The 24,545-nt window shown below is 55.0% G+C and overlaps 2 protein-coding genes and 1 long non-coding RNA gene across 5 annotated transcripts in view; 1 reads left to right on the top strand and 2 right to left on the bottom strand.

The window, feature by feature from the left end:
• Positions 1-282: 282 nt before the first annotated feature.
• Positions 283-7,371, bottom strand: SLC35B1 (solute carrier family 35 member B1). 2 transcript variants are annotated; one of them, XM_058705148.1, is made up of 9 exons: positions 7,032-7,290; positions 6,257-6,360; positions 5,567-5,697; positions 5,267-5,297; positions 3,872-4,029; positions 2,759-2,885; positions 1,945-2,051; positions 1,628-1,781; positions 283-1,046 (listed from the first exon to the last, which is right to left on the bottom strand). In XM_058705148.1, the coding sequence occupies exons 1-9, from the start codon at positions 7,241-7,243 to the stop codon at positions 994-996; spliced, it is 1,077 nt and encodes a 358-aa protein (XP_058561131.1). In that variant the 5' UTR covers positions 7,244-7,290; the 3' UTR covers positions 283-993. The 2 variants fall into 2 exon arrangements, with proteins under 2 accessions (XP_058561131.1, XP_058561132.1); XM_058705149.1 differs by lacking the exon at positions 3,872-4,029 and having other exon boundaries at positions 7,032-7,371.
• Positions 7,372-7,457: 86 nt separating this feature from the next.
• Positions 7,458-15,268, top strand: LOC131498179 (uncharacterized). 2 transcript variants are annotated; one of them, XR_009255321.1, is made up of 2 exons: positions 7,458-7,574; positions 14,393-15,268. It is a non-coding gene; the product is annotated as an uncharacterized LOC131498179 (long non-coding RNA). The 2 variants fall into 2 exon arrangements; XR_009255320.1 differs by lacking the exon at positions 7,458-7,574 and adding an exon at positions 13,141-13,494.
• Positions 9,639-24,545, bottom strand: part of FAM117A (family with sequence similarity 117 member A) — a 43,748-nt gene continuing 28,841 nt past the window's right edge. The window contains exons 3-8 of the mRNA XM_058705147.1: positions 19,534-19,629; positions 17,486-17,596; positions 16,856-16,990; positions 15,505-15,706; positions 13,898-14,048; positions 9,639-10,868 (exon numbers count right to left, since the gene is read on the bottom strand). Of these exons, the coding sequence (XP_058561130.1) occupies positions 10,568-10,868; positions 13,898-14,048; positions 15,505-15,706; positions 16,856-16,990; positions 17,486-17,596; positions 19,534-19,629 (996 nt within the window). The 3' untranslated portion in view covers positions 9,639-10,567. The remainder of the gene's footprint in view (positions 10,869-13,897; positions 14,049-15,504; positions 15,707-16,855; positions 16,991-17,485; positions 17,597-19,533; positions 19,630-24,545) is intronic.

The following is a 24,545-nucleotide window of genomic DNA, read 5'->3' on the forward strand; positions in this document are numbered from 1 at the left end:
AGGCAGCAGTGGGCAGGTGGCTCTGCTCCACGCTCCGCCTTCTCCCCCCCGCCCCCCGCCACTGCCACCCAGGAAACTTGACAGAGGCTCTGTGCCAGGCCCCAGCCACCATGCCTTCCGCCAGCATCCCTTTCAACAGGCAGGAGCTGGCATGGGGACACCTTGGCACAGCCTCGGCGGCAGGAGGACCGCAATGCTTTAGCAGCTGACGGGGACAGGGGAATAGGATTAATCCGGCCTCCCCAGGAGGGGACCAGGTGGACCGAGAACAGACGCAGAGACGGAGGGAGGGAAGCGACCTTCCCAAGCTGTTCATGATACACACGCTGGGTCTCCACTCGGGGCTCGCGCGAGCTCTGGCCGAAGGGGAGGCCGCGGGGAAATGTGAAAACGCGGCAGCCGCTGTGGCTCTGGACTCATTTCCCTCCCCCCCCCACTGACTTCAAGAGAGGTTTCTTGAGGAAAGAAGAGATCTGGAGTTCTTAAAGACAGATTTGCCCAGCAGAGCTTGCGGAGAGGAAGTGATTTTCATATTCTCTGGCTCTAACGGCCAGCCCCCCCGTCCTGGCGTGTTTGGACCGTCACCTGTGGGAGCGGAGACCACAATCACAACTGCAAACCTATTAAAGTTCCTCCCGGCAAGGCTTGGGCGCTTGGGGGAATTAGCCACCCAACCAGGGCACCTACAGCCGGCAGGAAGCCTGGGCAAAGAGCATCAGCTCTCGTCTCTGCCCTGGGCTGTGCTCCCGGTCAGCCAGAACAGAAACTGCCAACTCTGTCCTGTTAAAATCCAAGGGCTTCTTTCAGAATATGTGATTTTTGCTTCCTTTTCTTAAAAAAAACAAACAAAAAACAAGACAAAACCAAAAAACCCCAAACAGACTGGAACCCAGTCCCAGTCTTTTTTTCCCTATTGTGTCCATTTGCCCAAGAGATGTCCGTATCTGAGATAATAACTTAAATATGCTTGAAGTGAAGGTAGTCTCTCTGTTCCTAGTGGGACGTCTTCTTGACTCCTTTCCCAAACTTGGCATCAAGACCGAGACCTAAGGAAAGGGAAAAGATGGGCTTAGCTTTATGAGGAGAAATGCAACCTACCAATGATTTTGAGAGTAGGGGGAGGGGAGGGGACGGTCAGCCTTAGTCCCCCCCCAACACTGGGAGCTTTAAATAAAACTAACATGCAAACACCGGTTTTAGTGGACTCCCTCGGAGGGAAAAAAAAAAAAAATCACCAAGATACAGGTAATTACATATATAGAATAAAATACGGTACAACGAAAAGAAAAACACGTCAAGACTTCGTAGCTAGTTCTCTCAGCGCATCCACAGCAGCACCAATCAGTAGGGAGTAAGTATAATGATTTTATCCTGTTCGGTGCGTGGGGAAACTTAAGTCGCCGGAGGAACATCACTAAAATGAAACGTACGTTAGGAAGGGTGGATTAGGTGCGATGCTTCCTTTCCTCTTTTTTTTTTTTTTTCTTTTTCCTTTCCTCTTTTAAAAACGTCTTCTCTAAAATAACGACATAAATTTCATGAGTGTAACGTTTCAGGGGGGAAGAAAGTATCCCAAGCGCTGTCACCCTCTGTGTGCCCAGCGAGGCCAGCTCTGCCGGCAACTTACCCAAGAACACGAGCACGGTGCCCACCCACTGCAGGGGGCTGATGGGGTTGGCAAAGAGGATCACAGAGGCCAAAATGGTGAAGAACTTGCGAGTTGTCGTGATGATGGAGCAGGTCAGGGGGCCAAAATACACCACCGTCATGAAGATGAAACTCTAGAGAGACGGAGAACGTGGGGGTCGGCCTGGCTCTCGGGGATCCGCCACCAGGTCTAAGGTCTGCGAGGGGCCATCGGGGCTCGCTCGGCCCACCCTCTTCCCCCCAAGCCGGGTCAGTCTCTCTCAGGGAAGCCACGCCACCCCGTGGTGATGCGCTCACCTGCCCCAGGGCGCTGGTCAGACCAAAGAGCAGGATGTTGTAGATGATGGTGGGGTATCTTTCGGCAAAGCTCAAGAACTCCCAGAGCTCGCCAGTGAACAGGATTCCTAGGGAAAGACGTCTGGGGGTGAGTGGCGCACGTCCCATGCCTGTAACAGTGCGCGTGCCTGTGCACAACCCACTGGAGTACCCCACAGGAGAATGCGCGGAAGGAGTCTGTACTGTCCCGTCAGGCAGCCTCCTAGTCTTCCGATTAGAGAAACTAACTGAAGACTCTTCCGAGAGACGCTTGGGAATCGATTCGTTGCTTCTGCCAAAGCCACTGGAATCAGGGATCCTCGCGTGTTGGGGAGATACTGCCCCACGCATCGCCAGCTCAGTGGAGCCCCGAGCGCTGGTCACCTCCAGCCATCGGCAGCCTCCTCCGTGAAGCCCACCGGGCTGTACAAAAAATACTTCCCGCGTGTGTCCGGATTTGAAAAACAGGTTAGGAAGCACTGATTTAAAAGCAAATGTGTCCACATTCGAACTATACTCGGTACACGCCAAATACCAACATCTCATCTCTCTCCCTGGGTTCCCAAGGCACCCCCGTGACCCAGCCTTGACTGTGCAATGAGTAGCAAGCACAGCCTGCTGGGAAGCTTTCTCCAGGAAGGTTTCTCGGGGGGCTGGACAGAAGGGCCCCTTTGAGCCAAGAAAGGCCCTTGGCCTGGGCAAAGTTAGCAACTGGCCTCTGCGCTGGGGGTCAACTGGCGGAGGGTGGTCTGGCCTCTGGTGACACAACGGAAAGAACAGCAAAACTGCTCCTTACCAGCTCCCAGCAGCAATGTCGACCAAAGGTTGATGTTCAACATCATGTGGTTGGAACCCGTTTGGTAGTGAGCCCGCATGTGGTCCTGGGAAACGCCTGTCAGTCCGTCCAGGGTCAGAGACAGTAACTGGAAAAGAGAGGGAGGGTGCAGCCGGCAGTGAGGCCACCAGGCCGCACCGCCACCCCCCGTCCCGGGACACGGTACTCTCAGTTTTCTGAGACCTCCTCACAAAGCCGCTGCCTTAGGACAGAGTCCCTCAGAACAAAATGCTGCCAAGCGGTCACGGGTGGGCAGTCAGGAGAGATCACGATAGCTCACTCCCCCCCGCCACCCAAACACTAGAACGACAGCCTATCTGAGCCCCAACAGTCATAATGTAATCAGAGTAGGACGGGACGCCTCCCACTTCCCAACACAATGCCATGAAGCTTCGTGTGCAGGGGCCAGAGGAACACATTGTGATGACGCGTGTATTTTGTTATAGCAAGGAAAGGGAATCTAGTCCTGGCGTGTTGGCCTCCCGGCTTGGAGCAGTGCTCTGGACTGGCTTCTGCAGTCACACCGCCCAGATCGGAACCCCGGGCAAAATTAGCCACGAACTCTGGCCACTTAATAGCTGTGTGACCACGGCAATGGACTTAACCTCTCTGTGTCTCACTTCCTTCGTATAGAAAACGAAGAGAACACCACGTATGTTGTAAGGTTATCGTTGTAAAAAGTAACCAACGAATAGGTAAGCCACTGGGGGCAATGCCTAATACACAACAAGCAACAGTTACTGTACTTTTCTTTTAAACTCTGGCTTCCAGGTTTCTCAGAAAAGCTACAGTGAGAGACACACTATTCCTTCCCTGTTTGCTCTGGCCTCACACCAGTGTTTAAATGCAGGCCTCGGAGTCGTCCCCTCCCTGGGAGGGCTGAGCTGTAGTTAAATATTTCAGGCCTCCCGCTACGGCCTTCGCAGAGCCAGGGGCCACACAGCAAGAGGCAAAGACCAGAAGTGGGGGGCATACGGAGCACCACGATCTCTCACAAGACATATAACCCCAGGTGGGGATGCTCCTTGGTTGTGATTACTGGAAAAGGCTACCTTTCCCACGAGGACCACGTACCAGAAGCAGCTCTCCGTAGCCAACTGTGTGGTCTTCTATCCCAACTACTTTCTTGGGTTTGTACATGAAAAGGGCCACTCCAGCCACAATTAGCAACACACACAGGTACTTGGCCATTGGGTACTTCTTCTTCAAGAGGGTAACTCCAAGGAGCATGACTACAGGGAAGAAAGAGTGGAAAATTCCGGTACCCACAGGCACTGATGAGCCCACCACTCTTTTCTTTTTTTTTTTTTTTTTAAATTTTTTTTTTTTAACGTTTATTTATTTTTGAGACAGAGAGAGACAGAGCATGAACGGGGGAGGGGCAGAGAGAGAGGGAGACACAGAATCGGAAGCAGGCTCCAGGCTCTGAGCCATCAGCCCAGAGCCCGACGCAGGGCTCGAACTCACGGAGCGTGAGATCGTGACCTGAGCTGAAGTCGGACACTTAACCGACTGAGCCACCCAGGCGCCCCACCCACCACTCTTCTCTGGAGGGCCAAGAAAAGACTCATGGGAGAAAACAATGTCCGAGAAGGAAGGCCTATAGACAGTAAGAGGAAGGTGTGCAAGGCTGGCTCCCAGATAGAGATGATTGGGCAACAGGGTGAACAAAGGGTATAAGGCAGCGAAAAGGGAGAGAACAAAGGTGAAAGGTCCAAGAAGGAACAAGGCAAGGGTGGGGATAAGGGAAAAGAGTGAGAGATTTAGAGAAAGAAATTGACGATCAAAATGGGATTGAGAGGGGGCACGTGGGTGGCTCAGTCGGTTGAGCATCCAACTCTTGCTTTTGGCTTGGGTCATGACCAGGGTTGTGGGATCGAGCCCCGAGTCAGGCTCCACCCTGAGCATGAAATAGGATTTCAACAAATCCTATTTCAACAAAATAGGATTTAACAACAAAATAGGATTTAAATTTTTTTTAATGTTTTATTTTTTTTTAATTTTGAGACAGAGAGAGACAGAGCATGAACAGGGGAGGGTCAATGAGAGGGAGACACAGAATCCGAAACAGGCTCCAGGCTCCAAGCCGTCAGCCCAGAGCCCGACGCGGGGCTCGAACTCACGGACCGCGAGATCGTGACCTGAGCCGAAGTCGGACGTTTAACCGACTGAGCCGCCCAGGCGCCCCCAAAATAGGATTTAGAGTGTCTAATGACCACGTAAACACACGGGACGCCAAAATGACCGGCACGAGAAGCAGACTAAGTCAGCCTCTAGCTCATGCACCCCCAACACCACAGGAAGTGATACGGATGACAGGATGGCAGCAGGAAGGGACGGAGGGGCGACTCTCAAGAGAGCGGAGATGGGATGACGAATCCGAAGGAATACACAGCTCTAGCAGAGGAGTAGAGGGCTTCCGACAGGAAGAGTGAGGACGGTAAATGGGGACCATCTTCTGCTCCTTACCTGGGATTGGCTTGCAGGATTTACCAAGGACCTGAAATTAAATCCAGCAAATAACATCTGAGCCATCGGTGACGTGCCAGGCCCCGTGCTACGTCAGGATGAGTAACTGTGGGGCCTACAGCAGAAACCGCAGCCTGTCATGGCCAACCCACCACCGCTAAACCTCAGCTCTCTAGTTCTTTGCCCTCTGCATTTCTCCAACCCATTCTCCTTTTATTTAAGCCACGGGCCCGAGCGAAGGAGCCTTCGTTCTTTTCCAAGTCCTGCTGAGCCGACCCTCCTCCCACCCTGACGTTTCACCTGAGTCGGATAGTTGACAAACTGTAGTGCTGAGTTGCTGGAGACCATGGCACCCAGATAGGAGACCGAGCAGGCAGCATAGAGCCAGCTCCGAGTGCGATCCACCCTCGCAGTGTCAAAACACTGGATCACTGGGAGAAGACAAAAAAAACATGTTAAGAGAAACCTGGTGGGCCCAGGATGGACTACTGAGCAAAAGTCGGAAGCCACATGAAAGGAACCTGTCAAATAAGACGGGCAGCACAAGGTATTTCTGTCCTCTTAGCCTGGGAAGTCTCTGAAGATTACGCTCCCCAGTCTCACCTACACCTAACACAAGACCACATGCAGAGCAGGGATGGGGGCTCATTCAGTTCAAGGGACTAGTTAGCCCTGATGCAGCCCCCAGGGAACAAAGAGAGAAGCTCAAAACATGTTTGAAGCTGACGCATAAAGGAAAATCAAAGGGAAACAGAAAAGAAAAAAAAGTAAGGATTCTCCGTGGGGATCTGGAACACAGAAGGCCCATTCTCTGCACGTTTCTGACTCAGAAGTTGGTCTGATTTGAGGAAACAGGGTTGTACCCCGTTCCAAAGCCATTCGTTGGGTACACTGAACAGAGAGGCTGCGAAAGTGCTAAAGAGGGTGGAGGTCTTGGGAGCCGGGTGGGTAGGGAGAGAGCGCGCAACGCATTACTATACAGGTACTCACAGATCTTGGCAAACACAGCATTGATCACACATTGGATGAAGACCAGGGTTAAGGCAAAAGTGAATGTCTCCGGTTTGGCTCCCTCCCCATACTTTCCTCTTGTTCTAAGAACGAAAAGGGTGGGGGTGGGGGGGGAAGGAGAGGAATTAGTGTGTTTCCCTCAGGGTCATCTAGTATGTCCGGAACCACGGAAAGCTTTAAAATGATCTTGCTTCTCTGAACGAAGGGGCAGTCTGGTAAGGATCACTGGCCTCATTCGCAAGAGGGGCTGATTTTATTGGATCTAGAAACCAGACATCCCGGCCTGCGAATCCCGTAGACTAGGGGATGGAGCTAGAGGAAACGTGGCACATCAGACGGTGAAACGAGGTACCCCACGCAGCAGATGAAGGGGTACGGGCTACAGCAGCAGAGCCCAGGGCAAAAGAACCCGCGGTCTGCAAACATCTGGAAGGACCAAAGAGGAGCCGGCGGCACAGGCACGCAAACCTGTGTGGGGGTAGAATTCTCAGCCTGTAAAACGCAGGCCTTTCAGATCCAAAAGGAAGAAAAACAAGGGAAGAAAACTAACCAGGTCCCGAGAATTCGGAGACCAACTTTCGCGTTTTGGAAACCTGAGCAGGCACAGCGGCGGCCGCCAAGGGGTCGGGGTGCTGGGAGGGCGGGAGGGAGGGCACGAGGGGACACCCCGATCAGGGGCGGGAGGCCCGCGAACGCGGCCACAGGGGCGAGACAGGGGGTCAAGCGTGCGCTCCGGCCCCGGGGATCTGCTCACATCTTCTCCTGCAGGATCCCATAGTAGAAATAGCAGACAAAGACGCCGAGGAAGCAGAGCGGCAGGCGCAGCCGGTCGGGCACCAGGGAGCTGCTAGCGGCCATGAGACGCCCGGACGACCCGACCGGAGACCCGCTCACAGCCGGCAGCGGCAGCGGCGGCGACGGGGACAGCTCCAGCCGGACATCGCCGACCGGCGGCAGGGGCCTCATAGGAGCTGCATGCGACCGCTGCTCAGCAGGCCCCAGCAGCCACCGCCAGAGGTGCCAGTTCAGGGCCTCCGAGGGGGAAACGCCTCGGGACCCGGAAACCGCTCCCAAGGAAAGGAGATCTACCCTGAAACCTTGGCTTTGACGCTGGTGGCCAAGAGAGCCAGCCGCCCCGAAGTTAATTCCTCGCCCTCGAGCTCTTCCGATCAGGCAAGTCCGAGGACAGCTGCGACCCGGAGCCCGACGGGATGGCCTACGAGCTAGGCGGGCGGGGAGTGATGACGTATGAGGATGTGGAGGTCAGCAATTGGCTACGCTGTGCGAAGACAGACAGGTGAGTGGGAAGGAGGTTGCGGCCAGCTGGGCAAATCCCCCTCCCGTCTCTTTCCCAGTCAGCGGTCAGGCTTCCGCTGGGTCCTAACGCCAGGAAAGTCTCAGTGGAACCTCAGCGCCCCCTAGCTGCTGCCCAGCGTCAGCGCCTCGCCCTCTGCCCGAAGACCAGGCGTTTGAGAGCGGTCCTCCTTCCAGAGCACATCCGTAGGCTTCCAAGGGTTAGGCTAACCTACGCGTGCTGTCTCCGTGCCAAGCGGCAGTTTTCCCGGCCTCAATTAGCATTAGTCACCTTGTCGCCTCTCGGCTGTTCTGAGGATCAAATGGGCCGAGGTTTGTGAAAAGCGTTTTGTAAACCGTGAAGTGCGCTGTGCGAGTTTAAGGCATTATTCGTCCTGACACTTTCTCAACTCTGATCGGATTTCCTCACCTCCTGGAAGTGGAAATGGAAGTGGCTTTTCTCCAGGGTCTTATGCATCCCCAGCAATGGGCCTGCCACCTTCCAGATTCTTTCCCATTAAAGGACCGCCTTTTTGGACCCCTCCCTCACCCAAGTGTTGGGCCTGCATCAAGAGCTAGGGCAAGACCCCAGGACTTTCCACTACAACCCCCAAGTGCCACTTAATCAATGGACTCTGGGCTGCTATCTGGGTAGAGGCTCCTTCTCTGCTTCTAACAGCTCACTCCTTTGGCACAGCCTCAGGCAAAGGAAGGAAACTCAGGGCAGCACCACACCCATCACTCCGGGCCTGACTCACTAAGGCTTTGGGGGTAGGCCAAACATCTTTGGGGGGGGGGGGGAGTAAGAGAAAGAAGACAGGGTCTGTCTTCAAACCCCTGTCTCCTTTCTATTAATGAGGGGTGCCCCCCACCCCACACACAATTTGCTGTCTCGCCCTGTGGCTTATTCCACTGAATCAGCCTGTGATTCCAGGGCACCAAACAGTAGCTGGGGTGAGAGACCTAGGTTCCAGTCCCCGCCCTGCCTCTTCACCAGCTGGGACTTCAAACAATTCTCTTGACCTCTGAGTCAAGTTTCCTCATCTGAAATTAATGGGAAAATACCAACAAGCAGGAGAGCGCTGTGGTCAGAAGCATGGGCACCGGATTCAAATGATCTGCTTCCCAATCTTAGCTCCCCCACTTTGTGCCTTTGGGGTGAGGCTACACAATCTTTCTGTCTTTCTCTCATTAGTACAGTGGGATTTATCCAGTTCTCTCGCTCTCTGTGTTGTTGCGATATTTCGGTAAGATTTTAGGTCAAGCACTTAACAGGGTTTCTGATGCTCACCGAGCCAATGCCTACAGGGATAGCCTGCCTTAGGAGTTTGTCTTGCGGTCTTACAAGACAGGTGCGATTGTAGTTATTACAACTGCTCTTGGGGTAGTCAACTTTCCGCCCCTCCAGTAGGGATCGGATGCCAGGTGATAATGTTTGTAAATCGCAAAGCGCCTTCGGAATGTTGGGGTGGCTGTTTCCGTTTCCCCTCAAAGCTGCTGAGTTCTTACAGGTGCAGCACAATAAAGCTGAGAGGCTGCAAACCCCTCTGTGTCGTGGGTACTCAGGAGATGGAAAGAATGCTCCAGAAAAGCCAAAGCTTCCCTAAAACTGCGCCCAGAGTTTCAGCCTGCTTGCCATTCTCTCGTCTTGTTCCCCTCGCTGGTGCAAGGAGCACCCACGACGTCAAACTTGGTCCCCCCTCGCGTCCTCTCTGAAACCCACTCTCTCTAGGGAGCTTTTCCGGACTCATCCCCACTGACTTCCGGCTTCCCCACTGACTCCTTCACCCCACCTCCGCCACACCTTTCATCGGGACAGCCTTTCTTTGGACCTGCTGCTTAGATGTCCGTGTAAAGAATCCAAGCCTAGTGACCTGAGGACAGGAACACTGTCCATCCACACAACGCCCACATCCATGTAACACCCACATCCACATCCTTACGTGTTCAGTAAAGACCCCTCTTGAAGATAAGCAGGAAATGATCAATATAATACCTCCAATCTCTATCCCATTCCCTCCCGCCTCCCCCCCCCCGCCCCCAAATCACGTCTAACAGAACCTCAGGCTGCTGGGAATACTTATTTATTTGGTCTATTAACACCAAGATCTGCAAAAAAAAACAACTTCTAAACACAGGATAAGAAAACTTGAACATTAACATTCTTCGATTTCGCGTAAGCTCTGCAGTACGGAAAATATACAAACTTCAAACAGCTGCAAAAATAGTGTCTTTGGGAGAAAATAGAGTTTCTACATCGATACAAGAAAAATAGGCATTTTTCTAATCCAACCCAGTCCTGGGGCAGGTGGAGGGTGTAGGGTCGCCGCTTGCCACCTGGAGGAATGCCAGCTGTCCCTCTCCCCCACTGCCCACCTGGGGCTGGGCAAGCCGGGCCGCTGCTTAAGACAATCTTAGGGTGAAAGCGAGATGAAAATGCCACTTGGGAAAACGCTTGGTTCCCATCTCTGCCAGCAGCTGCATTGGTCAAGTGTTCTGGCCCTTGAGGGCTGCTTTGGTCGGCTCCTCCAATGAGAGGGAGGCATGGGGAGGGGAGTATATATCTTCACGTCTCCTCCTCCGTGTCCGGGGGGGGGGGGCGGGGAGAGGGAAGGACATCTGTGGGGTCCCCTCTCCTTCGATCATGGGCAGCTTGCTCCATGACAAGGTCAAGGGCGCCATATACAGCCCTTTGGACTCACACCCAGGGGTGGGGGACCCAAGACCTTCGGGGGTGAGTTTTCCACCAAGTGAGAGAGGCGGCAAGAACACAGGTGTGACTTGTGAGCTGCCCAGCTGCTAGTGGAGAAGGCAGGTCCCCTCACATTCGGAGGGGCCGGTGTCCGCCAGAAAGAGGACCCGGGGCTTTGACACGATAAATGAAAGTGCTCGAAGGCCGGAAGGGAAGGGCTCCTTCATCCCCCACCTCAGGGGAGCTAGGGAGGGGCCTGCCACCAAGGCACTGGTCTCCATGGCGAAGTGATGGGGTCAGGGCCCTCAGACCACCAGGGAACTCTGGAAAAGCACAGGCTCTTCTGATGGCGGGGTGCGCTGCCACGGCTCGAATGGCAGCGAGGAGGCTTTGGTGGCCTCTGGATCCTTCCGAGGCGGTGGCCTGGGGCTGGCAGGGGGAAGGGGGGACCCCGGGCTCGAGGGGCAGTTGCGGAAAATGAAGCCCATGCTGGGGAAGAGGGGCTTCATCAAGCTGACGGGGCAGAAGGCCGAGCCGGTCGGGTTGAAATGGACTTTGTTCTTGTCAGGACAGGAAGTCAGGAAGGCCAGGTCAGGGCCTGGGGACCTGGAGGACGGAGAGAGAAACACACATACACAGGGAGAGACACAGCCAGTGAGAAGGGACGGGGGCATCAGGGGAGCTGGGTCTCTGTTCAAACGGGAGAAAACTACAGGCTACTAAGCCAGTCTTTAGGCCCTCCGCTCTCCATTTATTAGGAATAGGGCTAAACCACAGGAAATCTACTTTATCTAGAAACAGGAGGGATTAAAGCTAGACCGGAAGGAGAACTTCCTCACGATGTGATTTTTGAAGAGGAAACCAAGGGATCTTTTCTAAAAAAATTTTTTCTAGTATTTATTTTTGAGAGAGACAGAGACAGAATGCGAGTGGGTTAGGGGCAGAGAGAGAGGGAGACACAGAATCCAAAGCAGGCTCCAAGCTGTCAGCACAGAGCCTGACGCGGGGCTCGAACTCACGAGCCGTGAGATCATGACCTGAGCCGAAGTCGGATGGGTGGCGCCCCCCAAGGGATCTTTTAATTTGAGAGATTTTATCAGTAAGCAGTGTTTTGGGGGCAGGCCACTTGCCCAAAAGCAGAGACCCAGGCAAAGTGATTTTCTAAGACTTTTTATAGCCTAAAGCAGGGTTTCTCAGCAACAGCGCTATGGACGTGTGGGGCTGGGTAATTCTTGGTGGCAGGGAGCTGTCCTGAACCTTGTACGATGCTTACCCGCATCCCTGGGCCCTACCCACCAGGTGCCAGGAGCACCTGTGCCCCCCTTAGGCTGTGACAACCAAAAAAGTTTCCTGACATTGCCAAATGTCCCCTGGCGGGGGGGGGGGGGGAGGATGTCCCCCACTGAAATCTACTGACCTAAAGAATCTCATTTTTGAACACATTTGAAAGGTGTGATTTTTTTCAAAGCCCTTGCTGAGAGGCAAGGGTAACAACCGTCTGGAGAAGGCAGCCCGACCTTAATAGGAGCCCGACCTTAATAGGAAACAACCGTCCCCACCCTTTTGGTCATGTGGAGGAAACGGAAGGATAAAAGGAGTGAGGTCAGGGAGTTGTAGAGTAAGGAATCCTTATGATAAAGAAGAGAGGATGGGGGTGCCCGGGTGGCTCAGTTGGTTGAGCGTCCAACTTCAGCTCAGGTCATGATCTTATGGGTCGTGAGCTCGAGCCCCGCGTCGGGCTTTCTGCCGTCAGTGCACAGCCTGCTTTGGATCCTCTGTCCCCCCTCTCTCTGCCCCTCTCCCTCTCCTTCTCCCTCCCTCTCTCTCTCTCAAAGACCCATGGGAAGGCCTGCGGTCCCTGGGGAGTCCACAGTGGCAAGGTATCCCCCCGACCAAGAAGGTTTGAAAAGAATCGGTGTGTGCACGCACACTTAGGGATGGCGACCCAGGAGACCGAGCACCCCTCAAAGGACATGAGGGCATGACCCTGAAGGGCTTGATTCCCCCTCTTCCCTGGGAAATCCAGGCCATCTTATAGGATCAGCAGCGAGGAAAAGGAGAACGTGGCAAAAGAATTGCTAAACACGGGGCCTTCCCAATGGGAAAGTTGATAACAATGAAAAGGCCGCAAGGAGCTGGGAATTTCTATCCCAGGGCATCCCGGAAAGCATTCAGTGGGTCACCACCTCTCTGAAAGGGTTAACGCAGGGGCAGGACACCGCAGGACATGACTTTAAGACCTCTGCTGGCATCATGAGTCCATGGAAGGATCAGGACAGGCACCAGCCTTATTTCCACAAGCAACCCCAGCTCGGAGTTACTCAAGTATACTCAGCAGGCTGAAGCACCTGCTTCAGCCGCAAGGTGTGGCCCTCTTCCTCCGCACCACCCCTGGGGACCCAGGGTTCTTGGAGAGGTACCAAGGCAACAGTGATGCTGGGAGAAAAACCCTGGGCGGGGGGGGGGAGGGGGAGGGGGGGGCTGTGATTTTCTCCATAACTCCCACTCCGGCTTATAGATGGGCCCCTGCTGCTACCATAGACTGTCCTCTCCTTTATCTGAAACGTGAACGGAGCTCTCAAGTCTCAAACCCTGTCCTAGCTACATCTTGGCTCACACGTGCCATAACTTAAATCTTCCTGAGAATCTGCCCCGCTGACGATGAAAGTGGCAGGGGGAATGAAATGAGCTCTTAGGGCACCTGCTAAGGGGCATATGGAAAGGTTTGACCGTCTCTGCTAATGGGAGGGAGCAGAAGTCAATCAACATCAGAATGGGAAAGTGGGTGAAGAGGAGAGAGGGAAACAGACCACAAGAGACTCTTAAGGATAGAGAACAAACTGAGGGAGGTGGGTGGGGGGGTGGGCTAGAAGGGGGATGGGAATTAAGGAGGGCACGGGTTGTGATGAGCACTGGGCGTTGTATGTAAGCGATGAATCGCTGAATTCTACTCCGGAAACCAATACTGCACTGCGTGTTAACTAACTAGAATTTAAATTTAAAAAAAAAAAAAAAATCAACACCAGAATGGCTTCTGAGTTGTCCAACCTGGGTTGGGACAATTCCATAGTCCATCCTTGCAAGGACTGGACATTTCTGTCTGGGAGTTCATGACACTCGAACCACTGCAGCCACAGGGTGAAGACTTGACTCAGAAGCCATTAGGAGGCCGTTTGGGGGACTGTCACTGCGGTGGGGACAAGACACCTCGCCTCTCTGCCTGAGAGAACTGGTATGTTCTCTCTCTCTCTCTCTCTCTCTCCGATTACTGTCTAGCAAGCTCACGCCTTCCACGGGGATGGAAAAAAAATAGAAGAAACAAAGGGTTTAGGTTTCAGATCTGTTTCCTTTCCAGCTCCTGCAGCACTTGTGGCTGGCATGTGGGCAGAGAGCAGGTTTCCATGGAGATAACGATAAGCAAAGATTGAAGGGCTCAGAGTAGGTAATGTCAACAAGTTTGATGGTGGAAAAAGTGCAATACCAATCATCTGAAGTTGACAACGTCCCCGGGACAGAGAGTCCAAGACCGAAGAAGAGCCAGTCGGGTGGGACGGTGCAGGGCTCCCCGCCTTCCCCAGCCCGCCCCAGCCCGCCCCTGCCCGCCCCTGCCCGCCCTGTCCACAGCAGGTACTCACGTGGCCTCTTCAAACACACGTACTCTCTCGCAGCCTTCCGGGGGCTCCCGTTTAAAGACGTAGCTGTGATTGGGCCGAGGGGAGGCGGCAAAGGCAAGGACTGGAGATGGGCTGCTGTCTTCAAGGCAGGCTGGGTGGCCCGGAGAGGAGGCTGCAAACAGAGCAAGGCTGAGCCCAGTGGAGCTGAAGGAAAGGAAGGTCTCCGCTTCCCTGGGCTCAGGCCTCGGTGGAAAGAGGCGACCCTGGCGGAGGCGGTGAGGGGGCCGGTGGCCGTTATGCTAATCCCGGCTGTCCGTCCGTCCTCTCCCTTAGAACATCTTTGGGGTGGCCTACCAAAGTCCGTATCTCTTTGTACGGGATTTAAAAAAGTACAGCTGAGTGGATGGAAAAACCAGGTCTGTTATCAATTGTGGATTCCCAGGAGGTAGCCTGCAACTGGGGCTCCAAGTCTGACTTTAAAGAATCCTAACTTCCATCTCCCCATGTTCCTCCAAGACTACCCTGCCCTGCTGCGAATGTGCCACAGCTGCTTCCTCACCATGGTCTGGAAAAGCTACCCCCTCTTCCAGGAAGAGCTCCTGTGCCGACTCAGAGAGGCCATCTTCCCTCAACCCCGCTGGTGGGATAAGATTCCTCTCCCTTTCCACGTGGCGAATGTACTTTGCCTAGGCTGCAAACATTGACCTTATCTGTATTTATCTCACGTTTATTCCTTATTACCCTCTGCTCTGTTTACCTCTGTGTATTGTTAGGTCATGCCCTGGACCAGCCTCCCTCACGGGGTGCTGCGAGGACCCAACCCGGTGAGGCAGTTCCTCCGGGCTCTAGGACAGGACGATCATTATCGCAGGGAGGAAGGGCTTGGGTCTCGCCCTCCCGTAAAGGTTCCAGGACACAGGACCAAGTGGAGATCTGGAGTCAGAAAGCTTGGGTTTCAATCTGGGCCCGTGTGACCCTGGGGGCAAGAGACCACCTAAGCTTATTTTAGATCTTTCGCAACCACCTTGAGACCTGTTGCTGGCGATGTGCACGGTGGACCCCCGAACGGGCTCAGCATCCTGAGCCTTCGCCAAAAAATGAGGATGGGAGACACTGCTTGCCCGGGTCACAGTCAGAAGGAAATACAAGTGCAGGTGCGGAGACTTGATGTAAATTATAAATCAGAATCTGGGGGGCGCATGGCTGGCTCAGTCGGTTAAGCATCCCACTTTGGTTTAGGTCGCAATCTCATGGTTTGCGGGTTCGAGCCCCGCGTCGGGCTCTGGGCTGACAGCTCAGAGCCTGGGGCCTGCTTCGGATTCTGTGTCTTCCTCTCTCTCCGCCCCTCCCCTGCTCATGCTCTGTCTCTCTCTCTCTCTCTCTCTCTCTCTCTCTCTCTCAAAAGTAAATAAACGTTAAAAAAATTTAAAAAACAATCAGAATCTGTGCGGAGGACTGTTATTACTACCGGTGTCACATATAGAATAAAGATGGTTCACGAAGATATTCTGGTCGGTTAGGAAGGAGACCTCCCAGGCGTGAAATTGATTAGAGGTAGAAAGGGCGTGGAGCCTCCCCCACCCCCCATACCTCACATGGGCCCTTCTGCCCCAGCCTCCTCAGCTTACCTTTGTCGTTGGGGACGGACGCCAGCTCCTCGCCTGCACCCCGGTGTTCCTCACGGCTGGCCTGGCCCGAAGGCTGGGGGGATGCCAGGGGCACGGAGGGAGAGCTGGCAAGGTTGCCAGGCTCCAGGAGGAGGAGGGGGTGGTCACAGCTGCCGCTCTGGGGGGGAGCTGGGGCGCGGTGCCCATCAGGGATATCAAGGATCTGTGGGGGAAGAGGGTGGGAAAGGACCCTCAGGCCCCTGTCTTCAGGCCAATAGAGCTGCAGTGACCCTTCAGGCCCTCCCCTCGGTTGGTCTGTCCTCTATTCGTCACACACAGCGACAGCAGGACATGGTTTTCTTAAGCCACTAATTTAAGGGAAAGCCCTTGCTAGGTCCGAAAACAGCACTTGTGGCCCAATTTAGAATTACGCGCTTATTTGTATGGTTTCATCAAGGTGAGGCCCCCACCAGGCTCTAAGCCTCGAGGGCAGGGGCCTCCTCCGGATACACGAAGATGATGAACGTTCGGGAAGCGCGACGGGGCAGACCACCGGGCCACTGACCACGCAAGCCAGGGCAGGACAAGCACACACGTTATGATCACGTAGAATATACCCCCGCCTCGCTTTTTAACCATCAGTGGTACTTGGACCTGCAGCTCACCAAACTGTGTGTGTGTGTGTGTGTGTGTGTGTGTGTGTGTGTGTGTGTGTCTGGGTGGGTCTAAAATCCCACATACGCGTAAATTAAAAATCAACTAGCAAGTAACTCATAAACTGAGGTGTGTGCCCGTTAGAATTATATTAATACTGCCCAACTGGCATTCTCCGATTGCACTGTGTCAGTATAAAAATGTGCCTGAGACTGCAGAAAAGGTAGCAAATAATTCTGCCCGGGAGTGAGGGGGGGGCGGGGGGGGGGGGGAGGATGGGGAGGCTGCACAGGGGCAACTAGGCATGAAGGATGAATGTGGGTCACCAGGTGGACGTGGGGGGAGAGGTGATGACACTCCTGAGGCACGGGTGGGGACAGCGATGGGATGGTGACGAGGGAGCAGGGAGCTGGTGCCATGGCTGAAGAGCGATGCCCAGCCCCTTCCCCCTGGCTGGGGGGCCCCCTCTCTCCACCCAGCCCGGCCCCTTCTCTTTCCACTCAGCCCCCCAAAGCCTGCCCCAGCCGCACCGCCCAGCTCCGCCGTCCTGAAGGCCAAGCCCATTTGAACGTAACAGACTCCATTTGTGTTCCTTGCGCAGGCTGGTGTTCGCACTGCTCTGTTGAGGTCTCCGTGGTCTGGAGCCCCTGGAGAGCAAAAGTCCGCCCCCCAACCCCGGGCCACTGGCTGTCCCGCGTCAAGGGTGTGCCCCACTCACCCGCAACAGCTCCTCTTCTCCCTGCTCCTTCACAAACACCTCCTCCAGCTCTTGGTTGAGCCCTTCCAGGCTCCGGTGCAGGCAGGGGCTGAGTCGCAGGACAGGTGACCCTGAGGGGAAGCTGGGAGGGGACGCCTGAGGAGGAGGCAGATGAAGGAATCACCGACCCCCCTCTCCCCCCACCCCCCAATCCCAAGCCCTGTACAGTTACTAGTTCTGATGGGGGTGTGGGGGTGGGGCAGGGGGTGAGGTCATGTCTACACAGCAGGACCAAGGGAATAAAGGAGGATCTGGGGACAGTCGCCAATTGCTACAGGAAAACTTGGTGGCCTTTTCCCCAGAAGTTTAGCGCTTCGAGAGGTCTAGAGTGAGCTTTTAGATAAGTCTGCAGGCTCACCACTGCCTCCATCGGAGACGGGCGCAGGGGATGAGGGGAGAACCATTCCCAAGGGCAAGAAGCCCATCCGGCCTCACTCAGAGTTCAAGTTTTGGCTAAAACCACCTGGACAGCCACACGGCCACGGCACATGCAGGGTGGCAGTCTCTTGTCAACAGCTGTTAAGACCCGAGAGGACGGCCACTGGGGGACGACAAGGGGCACGGGGCCCTGGGGAGGGGGCGGAAACATACCCTCAGTGCTCCCCGCACGGCGTGGTCCCCTTGGAGCGGGAAGCCCCGCTCCTTCTCCTTCCCACTGCGGCTCAGCTTTGTCCTCTGTAGTTGCTGCTTCAACTTGGTAATCTGGCAGCCCAGAGAGAGGGTGGGGGTGGGGCCGAGGCAGGTGAAGCAACGCTAAAGGGCACCGGGTCCCCCCTCCCACGCGTGGCTCCTGCCCGAGCCCGTGAAAATACATAAAAGGAGGCTGGAAAACCTCTCGTGGTGTTGTTCACAACTGTGATAATACATTCGTTGGGCAAATCGGAGACCTTATTCACTAGATGTTTGTTTGTTTGTTTGTTTGTTTAAATTACCACGTACTGCATGGATCAGTTGGAAAGATGAATCGGATAGGTCGGTTTCCAAAAAATTAAAAATACGCAACGCCGAAAGCATTTTTGTCTCTCCCAGATTCCAAAGGCGTGGAAATACTACTCTATTAATAGAAATGGGAAATGAGGTTTTTGAATTCAGTCTTCCAAGGACATTCACGGCCATCTCACAGGCCCCGGGACCAGGAAGGGTGGAAGGATTTCCCCCCAGGTTGAAAGCAGACGGCACTGAGCCAGGAGCGGGGGTCTCAAGAAGGAATATCAGATTTTGTCCTGGCTTCCAGATCTTGTACCAATTACGCGTTATCATCAACGGTTTTGACTATTATCCCCGTCACATCTCTAACGTTCCACCTCCTCGCCCTCAGCCGGTGAATGCTCTGGAAATGCAGATCTAGTTAAATACGGGCCCAAAGTAAAGAGCATTCGGAGAGTAGACCTGCCGCCCGGAGCCATACAAATTGCGACCCCTGCCAAGAAGAAAGTGGTTTTAGAGCTGCCATCAGACTCGGTTCATGCCGCGACTCCACGTTTAGGGCAAATAACTTGCTGACTCTGACAATTACAAACTCTACATACTTTGTATTTCCCACTAGTCTTTTTTTAATGTTTATTTTTTATTTATTTTTGAGAGAGAGAGAGAGAGAGAGAGAATCCCAAGCAGGCTCTGTGCCACCAGGGCAGAGCATGATGCAGGACTTGAATCCACGAACCGTGAGATCATGACCTGAGCCAAAATCAAGAGTCAGACATTTAAGTCGACTGAGCCACCCAGGCGTCTCTTTTCTCTTCTTTTAAAAACAAGGCTAGGGGCGCCTGGCTCAGTCGGTTAAGCCTCTGACCTCACTCAGCTCAGGTCATGATCTCACAGTTCGTGGGTTTGAGCCCCGCATCGGGCTCTGTGCTGACATCTCAGAGCCCGGAGCCTGCTTCAGATTCTGGGTCTCCCTCTCTCTCTGCCCCTCCCCCATTCATGCTCTGTCTCTCTCTGTCCCAAAAATAAATAAAAAACGTTGAAAAAAAAATTAAAAAAAAAAAAAAGTGATTTTAAAAAAAAGAAAAAAAAAAAAAAAAAAAGCTAGGGTCGCCTGGGCGGCTCAGTCAGTTAAGCATCTGACTTTGGCTCAGATCATAAGCTCACAGTTCTTGAGTTCGAGCCCCGCGTCGGGCTCTGTGCTGACAACTCAGAGCCTGGGGCCTGCTTCCGATTCTGTGACTCCCTCTCTCTCTGCCCCTGCCCCACTTGCCCTGTCTCTCTCTCCAAAATAAACAAACATTTTAAAAAATTTAAGAAAAAAAAATGAAACAAGGCTAGATGACTAGTTAAGTAAGAAGTGAGGTTGGGGGCTTCCGGTCCCCAGAAACTCACTCTCTTTCTCCAGCCTCTGACTGCCTTATCTGGACACAACCTCAAAGCAAAACGAGAACAACGGCGGCTCCCATCTTGCGTTTGGCTGCTGGAGGGCACCAGCAGTCGATGGCAAAGCCCCAGCCGGCAGAAGGGTCTGGACTCCTAAGCCGGGCCCCCCAGGCCACTGACAGCTTCAAAGGAGCCATCTCATTAGTAAAAGGCTAGACCAAGGCAGGGGGGGACTGAAGATGTGAGGCCACGTTGGAGCAGACGCGTCGCCGTGGTGGGTGTGGACAGGACGTAGCTACCGTGGCCAGGGAGGCGGAGGGAGCAGTTACCTCTTTTCGGTGATCTGTGCTGCCCCAGGACGCCGAGCGCTTGTGTGTACAGGAGCTGGCCCGCTCACCTTCAAGCTCTTGCCAGGACAGGGGGGTCTGCAGGGAGAGAAACCCCCGTGAAACAGAACAGCTTCTTAGGCAGGCTCCGGGGAAGCAGCCACACCATTGCCTGGATGGAGGCGGCGGCTCTTGGAAGGCTTCTCTCTCGTCTGTTCGTCAGCCTCCACCTGCCCTGCCTCTCCCCCAATCCACGTCCTCCGGGAAGCCTTCCCTGATGCGCCAGGAAGGCCAACCGTCTCTTTATTCCCTTATGAAGTTTACACACGGATGTGTTCCGGGGGCTCCCCATGGCTGAGGACGAGTGCTGCCCCTCCCCATCCCAACCAGCTTCGAAAGATCAGGGGCTTGGGGAACCACTGGCACCCTCGAGCCCTGGATCCTTTGTGGGTCCGGCACGGCGAAAATGTCAGCAGCGGTCCCCCGTCCTCCAACTCTGACCAAAGCAGAGACTTCTGGGTAGCCCGGTTTCTCAAGCTTGTTGCGTGATTTTCCCCTGTACACAGAATAAGTGTCGGGGGCCCCGAAGTCCTCCCGAATACACATGGGAGGGGACATTCTCAGCGAGGAGGAAGCCAGAATTCGGAACTCAGCCCCGACTCCTGACCCCTCTTGGCTTTATCACAACTCCTTCTCTTGGGCCCTGTTCTGCCTTTCGTGAGAACAGAGCTCTCAGTCGGCCCTATCCCTCCCCCCAACCCCCGGCCCTGACTGCATAGAAGGCCAGGGGCCCAAGATCGAGACAGAGGGAGTTGGAGACCCACTTCCTGGGCCCCAACCTGAGGGAGGAAGCTGTTGGCTTAAGCATGAGGCCCAGGAGGACAAGATCACTTCCCACCACCAATACCCCTACTTCCATTCCAAGGGAGAGGCCCAAGGGGGAATGTTCCAGGGGAACCGGCTCTAACTTCTCTGCACAAGCTGCCAAACCATGAGGGCCTGGGAACCATCTCCTCCAACAGATCTGCTGACCTCCCCCGAGAGGCTGTTGCAAACAGAAAAGGGGGAGGATGGAAGGGGGGGGGGGGAGAAAAAAACAAAACCCCTCCACCACTCACCATCCAACAGTTTTGAAGAACTGGGGGGTGAGAGGCAGACTGCCCTGCGTGACAGCTGTATGGAGGGGCCACAGGGGGCGGAGTCTCCCTGGCTCTTCCCTCTCCCAGCTGCTGACCAGGACCTTTCCTGGGCCAGGCGACACAGCGGGGAGGGGGGGACGGGGGAGAGGGGGAGACAGCGGCCCCACCCTCCCTCCCTGATGCTAGCGCCACAAGGAAGACCGTCCAGGGCTCCAGTCTCCACACCCCCCTCGTTCAGGGAGAGGGCACCCAGCATGTCCTGCGGGCCCGCGGCCCAAGCCCTCGAGGTAAACCTGGCCGTGACAGCAATACGGCCACCAAGCGGCTGGTCTCCTTCCAAACGCCCGTGTCTCTCTAAACTAGGGTGTCAGCGGACAGAGCCTCAGGAGAGCTGCCGCTCCTACTACAAAGTAAGGAGAAGGCGCCCCTCTCCAGGAGCCCCCTTGGCCCAGCGGACGCACGGACGCGCCTCCCCTCCCGGGGGCTCCGAAACCAACCCTACCGATCGCTGGCTCCGCTCCTCAGAGGGACGGCAAAGGGGAAGGTGGAAATGCCCATCGCCCCTCGGCCGCCCGGAAGATCCCGTGCTCACAAGGGGGGACGGGGGAGACCGGCCTAAAAGCAGCCCCCATCCAGGCTGCCGGCGGTTCCCCTAACATCTCTCGTAGACTCTTCGACTGCCTCCTTCCTTCTGAGGCGCGTGAGGGGCTGGAGGGAGAAAGGTGGGCAGGCACGGGAGTTGAGAAAGGGTGTGAAAATTCACGCCCAACGGGGGTCATCTCCCTTGGTCACTGTACCCCAGCTCTCCCTGCTCGGCCACATCTTCCAGCAACCGCGGCCGCCTCTGCGTTGCCCCAGTGCCCGCCGATATCACTGTCTTACCGTCCATCCGTCCCACGGGCCCTCCGTACCCGCCACTCATCCCACTCAGGCAAGCCTAGCTCTGCCTCCTTTCTCCCCTTTTACCCTGGATCTCCACGCCTGGCCTCACCCTGGACCTCTACACCCGGGGCTGTCCATCTAAGATGACCTGTCCTACCAACTCTTCCCAGCCTTTCCCTCGGGGAACTCTCTTAACTCGTCCACCTCATGCTGGCTGCTCCTTTGTTCCGCGTCTGCTCTGGACAGATGGGCCCAGAGTATATACATCGTCCATACCCTCAACAGACAGTTACAGAACGCATACTGCGTGTCAGGTGCCGTTCCAGGCGCCGGGGACACCACAAGGCACAAGACAACAAAAATCCTTGTCCCCTCTGAGTTGATGTTCTGCTTGGGGACATAAGAGAAAATCACAGCAAAAAAAGGGGAGAGGAATGCTGGGCAGGGGAACGTCATTTAAAAAAAGACTTTTTTTTTTAATGTTTATTTATTTTTGAGAGAGAGAGAGAGAGAGAGAGAGAGCAGGGGAGGGGCAGAGAGAGAGGGAGACACAGAATCCAAAGCAGGCTCCAGGCTCTGAGCTGTCAGCCCAGAGCCCGACGCGGGGCTTGAACCCACGAACCACGAGATCATGATCTGAGCCAAAGTCAGACGCCTGACTGACTGAGCCACCAGGGGAACGTCATTGTAAAGGTCAAGGACGTCCTCGCTGAAAAAGGAATGTCTGAAGGAAGCCGTGAGGGAGCTGAGGGAGTGAGCCATGTGACTATCTGAGGTTAAGAGTGGGCAAGATGGAGGGAACAGCAAGCGCAAAGGCCCTGAGGCAGGAGCAAGCCTGGTGTGTTTGGAAATGATAAGGAGGCCAGCATGGCTGGAGCAGAGAGAGTGAGAGGCAAGGTAGTAGCAGATGAGGTCAGTAGGTGTGACGGCCTGAAAAATGACCCTGCAAAGATACCAGGTCCCAATCCCTGGAACCTGTAAATGTTACCTTCTACGATAAAGTTTTTGCAGATGTGATTAAATTATGGATCTCAAGGTGGGAAGCTTATCCTGGGTTATCCAGACAAATAGGGCCATTACAAGTGTCCTTACAAGAGAGACAGAGGGCAATTGGACACCCAGGGAAGAAGATAAGGTGATGTGACCCCAGAGGCAGCTGCTGGAGTGATGTGGCCACAAGCCAAGGCTCGCAGGGAGCCTCCTCAGAGCGCGTGGCCCTGCCAGCACCTTGGAAGGTGAAACAGAATTCGACTTCTGGCCTCCAGATCTGCGAGAGAAGCAAGTGATGTTGTTTTAAGCCACTGAGTTTGAGGTAATTTGTTATAGCAGCCCCAGGAACTGAATTCAATAGGTCATCCCCTGTCTGAAGGTGTTTACGTGCTGGCTTGGGGTATCTGTTGGGCAAGCCCATGCACGAGTATGGGTCTGGGCCCCTCCGACTGAACTCATACTGTCAAGAGTGGGGACCACACCCTGCTCCTTGTTTCTAGCGCATGTGGATAGACAGGCCACTTCTCTGGGTCTCACCACGGAGGTCTGGGCCAAAGTCTCCACAGGGTACAGACAAGTCACAGCGAAGGAAGGCTACCCTTCAAAGAGCAACCGTTTATGGCACAACCGGGGTCAAGCCACGCCGCATGACGGCAATGGCAGCAGTCACTCCAGACGATCCTTTGGAAGCGGGATAGGGCTTGAGGCCAGCAGACCAAGATGTCGTGCTTGTCAAGGGGATTCATGCATCGGAACAGATTTATTTTAACACCCTGGCCCGAGGGGAGCAGCTGAGGGAGAAGCAGGGCTACTCACTCGCCGCGAGCGACATCAGCCAACTGTGCAGATGATGCCTGGATTGGGCCACACTGGGTGTGGGTCAAACCAAGGAAGCCTTGCCTGGGCTTCTGGGCTCCCGGGCTCCCAGAGCTACATGTGGAAGGGTGGCCGGGGGTGGGGGTGGGGGACAGCTTTCCAAAGAACGGCCTGGAAGAACAAGAAGGCAGGGGTCCCGTGGAGCTGAAAAGCCTCCAGGCGGGAACTTCTTCCGCTGCCCCCAACCCAACTCAGTTTCTACCTGGACTCCAAGGCAAGAGTCCTGGCCATGCTGGCTCCAGTCACCACCGGAGCCCTGGGAACACGGCTCAGTACGCCTATGCGGGCACGAAGAACGGCGTGGTGCCTGACCTGGTATAGACGGTCAGCAACCACATGTCGAACTGAAGTTCAGCAGGGAATCAGCTCCTTGGGGACCCTGGCGAAATACCAGCAGGGAAAGGCTCTGAGGGTGGTCTGCCGGCCCACGCCAAGAGCCCGGGCTGCAGGTGGCCAAGGCCGCGGTCTCTGGCCCTCCAGTTGACGACGGAACTCTCAGGTTTTCCATCATGGACCCATTTGCAAATGCGCCGTGCTGTCATCAGGCCATATGCTCGCCACTTTGGAAAACAGGCGCCGTGCCCAGGCCCCCCACACCCACAAGGAAAGCCTGTGACGGGCATGCGGAATTGTGTGTTATCACTAAGTGCTAAGGTGCTGGCTTGGGAAGAAGAGCAGGGAACAGAAAGAGAACACAAGGAAAAGTCACAGAAGGGGAAGGCTTCCCAGACGAAGTATGCCACCCTGCCTCTGGCCTACAAGACACTCCACGACTTAAGCCAGGTTTTTTTCCCCCAAGAGGTAAATCAAGCCTGAAGACAAAAAAGTCTACCATAGAGGCTTCCGCGCCTCACCCGGAGCATATGGAGGAAGCAGGGCTGGGATGCGTAGAACAGGGGGCCAGGCAGAGCAGGTGCCCAGGGTGCCGTCTGTCTGCAGGATGAGACCAACGAGATCACCTCCTCCCTCCAGAAGAGTGCCTGGGGACACTCGTGCTTTGCACAGCAAGAAGGGAGGGGTGGCCACAACCACCGGCATGTGCGGCCATCACCCGTCCCCAGCCCCGCCACTAGGAGGGCCAGCCCAGAGCACTCGGTGGCCAACACCGGTTTACCAGCTGACCTGGGA

The sequence above is a fragment of the Neofelis nebulosa genome, chromosome 16 (assembly GCF_028018385.1).
Source record: "Neofelis nebulosa isolate mNeoNeb1 chromosome 16, mNeoNeb1.pri, whole genome shotgun sequence".
Classification (NCBI taxonomy): domain Eukaryota; kingdom Metazoa; phylum Chordata; class Mammalia; order Carnivora; family Felidae; genus Neofelis; species Neofelis nebulosa.

Bases quoted from the DNA above. Each gene is read 5' to 3' on its own strand.
- SLC35B1 (XM_058705148.1), bottom strand. From the start codon at position 7,243: ATGAGGCCCCTGCCGCCGGTCGGCGATGTCCGGCTGGAGCTGTCCCCG. The intron at 4,030-5,266 runs GTAAGGAGCAGA...TCTTCCCTGTAG, and splicing joins ATCCTGCAAGCCAATCCCAG to TCATGCTCCTTGGAGTTACC. The intron at 1,782-1,944 runs GTGAGCGCATCA...CCGTCTCTCTAG, and splicing joins TGACCAGCGCCCTGGGGCAG to AGTTTCATCTTCATGACGGT.